General features: G+C 37.4%; 2 protein-coding genes and 1 long non-coding RNA gene across 5 annotated transcripts; 1 reads left to right on the top strand and 2 right to left on the bottom strand.

Annotated features, from left to right (window-relative positions):
• The first annotated feature begins 59 nt into the window (after nt 1-59).
• LOC105691686 (TBC1 domain family member 9) lies at nt 60-7,078 on the top strand. Of its 3 annotated transcripts, none has more exons than XM_048652297.1 (18): nt 60-262; nt 616-782; nt 1,211-1,384; nt 1,456-1,552; nt 1,645-1,834; nt 1,912-1,988; nt 2,069-2,125; nt 2,186-2,408; nt 2,500-2,705; nt 2,791-3,074; nt 3,136-3,339; nt 3,412-3,743; nt 3,834-3,989; nt 4,062-4,436; nt 4,533-4,695; nt 4,764-5,096; nt 5,172-5,293; nt 5,383-7,078. In XM_048652297.1, exons 1-18 carry the CDS (start codon nt 219-221, stop codon nt 5,599-5,601), a joined length of 3,423 nt encoding a protein of 1,140 aa, XP_048508254.1. In that variant the 5' UTR covers nt 60-218; the 3' UTR covers nt 5,602-7,078. The 3 variants fall into 3 exon arrangements, with proteins under 3 accessions (XP_048508254.1, XP_048508253.1, XP_012265774.2); XM_048652296.1 differs by having other exon boundaries at nt 61-262; nt 4,755-5,096; XM_012410351.3 differs by having other exon boundaries at nt 62-262; nt 2,204-2,408; nt 4,755-5,096.
• LOC125500245 lies at nt 1,830-4,239 on the bottom strand. The gene is made up of 4 exons (XR_007277507.1): nt 4,098-4,239; nt 3,821-4,004; nt 3,067-3,608; nt 1,830-2,918 (listed from the first exon to the last, which is right to left on the bottom strand). It is a non-coding gene; the product is annotated as an uncharacterized LOC125500245 (long non-coding RNA).
• Nucleotides 7,079-7,161: 83 nt separating the features above from the next.
• On the bottom strand, nt 7,162-8,041 carry LOC105691689 (40S ribosomal protein S21). Its single transcript, XM_012410353.3, has 4 exons — nt 7,944-8,041; nt 7,786-7,848; nt 7,399-7,534; nt 7,162-7,276 (listed from the first exon to the last, which is right to left on the bottom strand). The coding sequence occupies exons 2-4, from the start codon at nt 7,833-7,835 to the stop codon at nt 7,211-7,213; spliced, it is 252 nt and encodes an 83-aa protein (XP_012265776.1). The 5' UTR covers nt 7,836-7,848; nt 7,944-8,041; the 3' UTR covers nt 7,162-7,210.
• Between the last annotated feature and the right edge of the window lie 55 nt (nt 8,042-8,096).

Genomic DNA, 8,096 nt, shown 5'->3' with positions numbered 1-8,096 from the left:
ATCACGATTGCTCTGCAAAGCGGTACCCATCAGAGTGGTTGCCTGCATTGATTCGGAGTGCGAATAGCCGCAGCCTACTTCGTGGTGGTTTATCTTTTGGAAACGTTTTTTATCTGACCAACAGTCTAACAGCAAATCGTGAATTTTTAATTTTAATTGAGCAAAGTATATCCGGCGTATTTTGAAATACCATATGTACTATATCAACAACGAGAAAGATGTGGATGAAGCCACAAGAAGTTTTGCTGGCCAATGCCCTTTGGTAGATACAAAAAAATTCTATCCGTATTCTAATTACTGTTTACATCTCACGTACGTCAATGACAGCTGACAAATATCAACCTTTCTCTTTCACTGACAGCTGTCACTTTTTGGGTAGCAATAATAATTTGTTTCGACAATGACCGCTCATCACCCATTCTTTCGCGAAATAAGTCTCACAGCAGTTAACCAATTTGCAATTTACGAGATTAGGAATGGGCTCCAATTTTTTTTTCTTATAGGTTCTCAACATATTTATTACAACTAATTTTTCGGCCATCAATATTCATCGTTGAAATTTCCTGTACCTGTACAAAGAGAAAATCATTTTAGTGAATTCTACTAAATATATAGGGTGACTGAACAGGCGACCGTTTATTTCGTCCTGCAGAGGCGAAAAGGTCATGGAAAGACAAAAGGTCTAACTTCGATTTTGGTTGGAACACTAGATAGTGTTTTTGATACGAAGCCACCCCCATTTAGAATATTACATCAGACTCCATCGTCGGACGTTTACTGGAGTGAGTATTATCAACTTTGGAATGAATCACCTTGCTTTCTGTGTCTATATAAAAGCAAATAAAGCCATATTACTTTGTGGACTTGTAGTAAAAAAAAGAGATGCGCAATGTACTCTGTTTGAACCAAGACATTAGCTTGACGATGTGATATAATTGAGGTCTTGTAAACATGTGTGAAAGCTTCGAATAACTCTGATCCCAGATTCACTGAGAGGATGAGAAACAGTAACTGATAACGGTTGTCGTTAGCATAGCAAATGTCAGTTACCCATACCATGCTTGGTTTACATACAAAGTACTATAAAAACACATCTAGCATAGGCTTACTGAAATACAAAGATAATATTTTTCCTTTCTGATTGGCAGCAGTAACAATCACTTGAAAAATTGCCTGGAATGATGAGATCGTTTATTTTAAATGTTCACAGTGATAGCCTGTGCTCTTACAGAGAAAGATATTGTCAAAGATTGGGAATGGCTGCATGCCACTTTAACCGATACCCTAAAATCCTTTGATACAGAAGAAGAGATAACAGATTTTGTATGCTGCAAAATCCAGTCTATCATAGCTAATAATGTACCGGAAAATCAAATTGCCGATGGTATGTGCAGTATTGTAATTGTATTTGTCATAAACGCAAGTTCATGGGCAACAGTTATGTTTTGATTGCAGAAGAAGATCCGCAATCGTTTAAGACAGTCTCCTTCAAGTTCCACCAGCACTTTAATTTTCCACAAGATGAAAAGCTGGTGAACTATTATTCGTGCAGGTGAATAGTACTTACTACTTGTCTTTTATTGAGGAACCTTTAAAACTGAATCAAGTTTAGTAACTGATTTTTCATAAACATGGCATTCCCAGTTATTGGAAATCCCGATTCCCGAGGCAGGGATGGCTTTATCTCTCTGTGAATCATATGTGCTTCTATGCCTACATTCTGTCAAAGGAGACAAAGCTTGTTGTCAGATGGGCAGACATCACAGAACTCAGCAAAACCAATTCTATTCTATTCCCTGACAGTATTCGAGTGGTAACTCGTGATAATAAAGAGGTACATTGAATATATTGAATTTCTAGAATTAGGTTGACAACATTCTTATGGTAACAATCGACATTTATGCATTGCAGCATTACTTTTCCATGTTCCTCCATAAATCGGACACTTTTTCATTAATGGAACAGCTTACAAATATTGCTATGAAAAGGTGATATGAGATACCCAATAGCTTTGCCACATTTACTCAATTTTCATAATGAACATTTCTAATGAATGCTCCTATTTCAGATTAATTGATGAAAAAAGTGGTTTCAATGAAGATAGAGATCTCCTAAATAAATTAAGGTATATTATTCTATTCAAATTGAGATTATCAAAGATGCGACATACTTGATACAGAAACAGATACACGTTTGTTCACAGCAAAAACGTGCCTAAAAAACCCTCATTTTTGAAGAGAGACCTTGATGCACGAGCCCACTCTGAAGTCTATAGGCTGCAATTCAGGTTGCCGGGCAATGAGAAGTTAGACGGTAGCATTGATGCGACTTTGTGGACTCCTTACAATAAAAGACACGTTTGGGGGAAAATATATTTGTCTCAGAATTACCTTTGCTTCGAAAGTAGAGTGAGTATGGTTTGGTGAATGCCCAAACATTGTTAAATGGTTTACCTGGCTTTCAAGTAATTGATAATTTCATGTCCGTATGCCAATTCAGGTTCGTCGCATGGTTACTCTTGTAATTCCTTTGCGCGAAGTACGATTAGTCGAATGCGCCGAAAATCAAGCTTCAAACGCAGCTGTAGACAAATCTGTCCTTGTAACGACGTCAAGATCATCATTTTTATTTGCACAAATTCACGACAGAGATTTTGTTGTGCAAAAAATATCAGAACTATTGGCTAAGACTAAAATATCCCATCTGTGAGTTGATTCTCAGTAACCACTTTCTGTTGGTTCAAAGTTTTTATGATTTTTATGTTACATTAGAATCTTTTAATATTCTTAGCACAGAGCAGCTGACTTTCCACAACAGTGTAACAAGCGATTTGAGCAACTACGAAGAGGTGGAACCTTTAGAATGGTCACCGCAACCACCTTTGATGACTTTATTCAAAGCACCTCTGAGCCAAGAAGCTGCAATTAAACAAGAGACGAAAGAGAAACAGTGGGAGTTACACTTTGCAGAATATGGAAGAGGAATTACTATGTACAGGACTACTGACACAGCAAAATTGGTTATTCAGGGAGTACCTCAAACGCTGAGAGGGGAAGTGTGGCTTACATTTTCTGGTGAGTTGACTTTTTTTCAAGTTCCCCTCCATCCACATTCTATATGTTATGCGTATGGTAGGTGCTATAAACGAGATGACGATGAATTCTGGCTTATACAAATCTCTCGTCGATCAGTCGCTTGGAAAATCGTGCCAAGCAAATGAGGAGATAGAAAGAGATTTGCACCGTTCTTTGCCAGAACACCCCGCCTTTCAATCCGACACTGGTATCAGTGCTCTCAGGCGAGTTCTGTCTGCGTATGCCTGGAGAAATCCTCAGATCGGTAAAGATTAAACATTAAATTTATTGGGCCAGTGTTCTTCTCAGTTTCTCTTGAACGCGAATAATTTTCTAGGGTATTGCCAAGCTATGAATATTGTCGCTTCTGTTCTCCTCATTTATTGTTCTGAAGAGGCAGCTTTTTGGCAACTATGCAATGTATGCGAATCTCTACTCCCTGATTACTATGACCGCCGAGTTGTTGGTGCCCTAGTCGACCAAGGTCTCTTGGAGGAGTTAGCTGCTGAACATTTACCGGCACTGCACGCCAGGCTGCAAGAATTGGGTTTAATCAGAGTCATTTCACTTTCGTGGTTTCTAACAATTTTTCTAAGTGTAATGCCTACTAGCAGCGCTGTGAACATAATGGATTGTTTTTTTTATGATGGAGCAAAAGTTATTTTCCAGGTAAGAATCAGTCGATTGTTCAGGATCACTCTGCACTTTTCCATTATTGAGAGATGAAAGTTAATTAATGAACATACCTTTCTCTGTCAGATAGCGTTAACTGTTTTGGAATGGAATCACGACAAATTATTGAACTGCCGTGATGATGGGGAAGCTATGCAGCTGCTAACTGATTATCTCGGAGGGGTTTTCAATGACGAAGGTCCGATTTTACCGAGGCCCGTCGATAGTTCGGTGCCAAATAGGGTAGGTTTCATATTTCTGTGATAAAATGTGAATTATGAAAAAAAAGATTTGCAAATCATGTATTTCTTTCAGAGTATATCTGTGCAAACTTTGATCTATGAAGCTTACTCGAGGTACGGCACTCTGACAATAGGAGGAATCGAGCGTCTACGACTGAAGCACAGGCTCAGAGTAGTGCAAAGTCTTGAAGATGGCATAGAAAAAAATGTAGTGAGAAGTGTCGTTGTAGATAAATATATGGTCTCTGAAGAATTGCAGGAATTGCTTGGTTTAGTGAGAGAGGAATTGATGAGCCAAAGAAAAGCTGAACCTGATCGATACGATCCCACACAGCCACCCTACGAAGCATACAAAGTAGACTTTGAGCTTTTCAGAATACTTTTCGGAGGTTTATCTCCATGGGGCAAGTGCACCCAAGCCGAATCTCTTGCTGCAAGACTATTTCGTGTGAGTATGTTCAGAATAACAATTCAATATTCATCAGTCTGTGGTGAAGCTTGTATAATTTTATACCATTTTGTTGAATATTCAAAATTTTTGTAGCTAATGGACCGCAATCACGACGGACTTCTCAATTTTCGAGAAGTAGTTCAAGCGATCGGAATCACCGCAACAGCAGACTTGACTCAGAGATTGAAACTTTTGTACACGCTTCATCTACCACCATTATTGACTGCCGTTGATTTTGAATCGCCTGCACATCCAGGTGAAGATTTCTTCAAAATATACTGTTCAGAAATTAGTAATGACTCTAACATTTTTAAGATGGAGCAGAGGTGGCAGCGGAAGCCACAGACTTCTTCGATAGCATGGAACAGAGCGCAGCTTCGTTAGAGATGCCAGCAAGTTTAGTTGAAGACTTGCAAGGAACCTCTTTATCCAGATCTGTGAGTCTTAATAGTCAACAGGGCGATCAGTCATGGGAAATTCAGAGTATGGGCAGTCTTCGATCAATGGTTGCATCCAAAGATAGCCCTTTGAATTTAAAAACTGTACCAAAAATGTCTCAACCCCATTTCATTGCCCTGTGGAAAACCCTGTACGACATGTTTCAAGCACTCGACCAACCGGAAGAGCAGGAAACTTACCATTCAATTGCTACGATAGGTGAACAGTAAATCCTATGTATCCACTCGTGAAGATAAGTTCAAAAATAAACTGCAGAATTTCTTACATGTGTAGGCACTCTTCTACTTCAGCTGGGAAATGTTGGCAAAAAGTTTGCAGCTGAGAGAGAAGAATCGGAAGATAGTTTGCTTGTTGCTGCATCTTTGGCACAACCTGAACTCTTGTCAGCTCAAACTGTAAGTCAAATGGCTTGTGGCTAGTAATACATTTCTTCACCTTTGATAAGTTCCTTTCAATCAGGGTTTATTTAATCTCAATTTTTCAGCCTCCTGATCGCAACGGTAATCCTTCAAGTGTGATTTCTTCAGCTGATCCTGATTGGTCAATAACAGTAGAGCAGTTTCTAGCATCTGCATTGACTGGGCAGCCAATCGTGGACTTTTTCAGTAAGAGAACTGATCTTATGGAGGCGATAACAACTTTGAGAAATCGTAGATTCAATCGAGTTCACTCTCTTTCCGATACGCCTGTGATCAACGTATGACACGTGACGGATCATTAGTGCAAAGATTCCCCTTATAATGATGATATATTTTATAAATCATTTCCGGGACATTACAAACAAAATTTGAAAATTATTGAAACGAAATTTAGCCATCATCTCACCTTAGAAGTACAAGATTCTATAGATCCTGATCGGATACTGGCGCGCAAATAATGTTAATGCTAGATAAGTACCAGTCTTTTGGCATTTATGGCAAGAATCCAATTACTTGGGTGTCATAAATTTTTCTTCTTGATAACAGAGACCAATTCAGCAGAATTTCTCCAGTCTCCCTCAGAAGTGTATAGAGTTAAAACTGAAATACATTCATTGATGTTTATCGCAAGAGATTATAACCATTCAGAACTAACATCAGACTTGATTTTGTTAATCTGCAAACAGTCCTCATTTACTTGAAGAGAGATGAGTTTAAAATAGTAGTAATTGTTGGATTATAATGCTGAACTATCAAGTGATGGTAACATTATTTTTGTAAAAGAGTCACCAGGATATATTTTGCTAAGTAATTATTGAACACTTGGTAGCGTGAACTGCCTAATTAGTGGACAAATAGTATCCAATTATTTCGTCGAATTTTGATTAGACGTTAAAAATGTAATAAACTAGTTACCAATTATTTTTATTCTGGGAATCATTGAACGTTAGTTAACTACTTTCGCATATGCGAATATGAAATCTCAATGATCTGATGTTACAATTCGTAATATCTGATAGTTTTCAGTGTACTTCAGTTTGGATTCATCAACCCCTTGTTCGGACGTCTCATTAAATGTTTAACTATGTTCGACACATATCGCTTAAAAATTATTATTTGGCCTCATAACGATGTTGAACCTCCTACACTAATCAAATTGAATATAGTAGATTATTCACCTTATACCAATGAATGAAAAGTAACTATCAACATTCGATTACTCCTAAGAATATCAAGTTTTTTAAGAAATTTTTGCTACATGAGAAAATAGTACTGACGATAATGGGAAAAATATGCAAAATATTATACGGCATGTAAAAATTTAGTATGAATAAAAAAGTAACTATCAAAGATACCTTTGATAATGTTGAAAAATTGAAATTTCTGAAATCTTTATAAAATTCACTAAAAAATTCTGCCAACAAAACAACTTGTTGGAATCGAGTTTATCATTCTATTCTTCCAGAATTCCATAACGTGTAAATGATGAAAATTGAAAAAAGTTGCTTATCCATGACTGGAATTGATAGATATCAGAAATGTTTGTATTCATTCATAATTAGCAATGGTATTCAGGGTTCTTAGTTTATGGATTTCTAGAAGTACACTAGGTATGTACGATATGTACGACAGTGACGTAATTCCGAGGCAAATATCTGTCATGTATAATATGTGTACATAAACAGAGCTTTATCAAATTCATTTCATGCATAACGAATATATTATTTTATCAACCATGTAATAAAATTAGTATTCTTAATACTTGCCTCTATATTCTTTTGCTCATCAAAACACGACAAAAGCAAACCAGCTCAATGACAGGGAAAAGATATTCAAAGATATCATAGGTTTTTAAATTACATTTATGGAAAAGGCGGAGTACAATCAAAATAATTAATAGTTCTTTGCCAAAATCCCATCTTTTTTTGCAAGACGACCAATACAGTCGTCAGATTCACCCTGTAAAATAACACATGTATCAATTGTTGCTCAATTGATCCACCCCACCCTCATTTACACATCAATTACAGAGATCAGAGATTTCAATCTATGAAAATAAGATTTTGTTTTCATTCACTCACCATACGTCGTATGGCACCACAGATGGCATACATTTTAATGGTTTCAGTTTGACGGCCAGTCTGGGGATCTACATCAGCTAAAGTGAGCTGGATCGAAGCGTGATCCTTGGCATGAATGATGCGGTTGCTTGCCGAACTGAAAGATGGAGAAATGTATAGGTTACTTCATTGAATTAAGAGCCAAATATATCTGGTAAATATTGTACAGGATCAAGGTTTATGACACCAGCAAGTGGCATGCATAATCCCACATTCAAAGTTGAGGTTCATTAAGGGTTAGAATTTTACAGCAACAAGATTGAGAGAGAACATACATCACGTTAAACGTTTCGGAATGTGCTACAAGAACTAGATCAAATAATAGAAAAACCACGTGCGAGTGCTCACCATTTTCGGGGGCAGTACAAATCAACGAATTCACCAGCGTCGTTTTCCATTTTATCAAGGTTACTGAAAAGCGATCAATCCAAGTTAATTCAAGTTCGTTATTACAGCGAACGGTTCATCGATTAATTATTTTTCCATCAAATTTGACACACGCTTACCTCCAAGATGGCTCTGAACCGGAAAAAGAACAATTGCAAACCCGGCTCCGATAGCTTCGAGATCAATTCTGGAGCCAAGACTAGAGGTCGCTGGTTACATCCTCCAAATTTTAAATGTTAAAAACAAATGAAAGTTACAACTTACGATTCCTG

The sequence above is a fragment of the Athalia rosae genome, chromosome 3 (assembly GCF_917208135.1).
Source record: "Athalia rosae chromosome 3, iyAthRosa1.1, whole genome shotgun sequence".
NCBI lineage: Eukaryota > Metazoa > Arthropoda > Insecta > Hymenoptera > Athaliidae > Athalia > Athalia rosae.
Note: the sequence above shows the minus strand (reverse complement) of the source record. Positions and strands in the feature narration are given on the sequence as shown.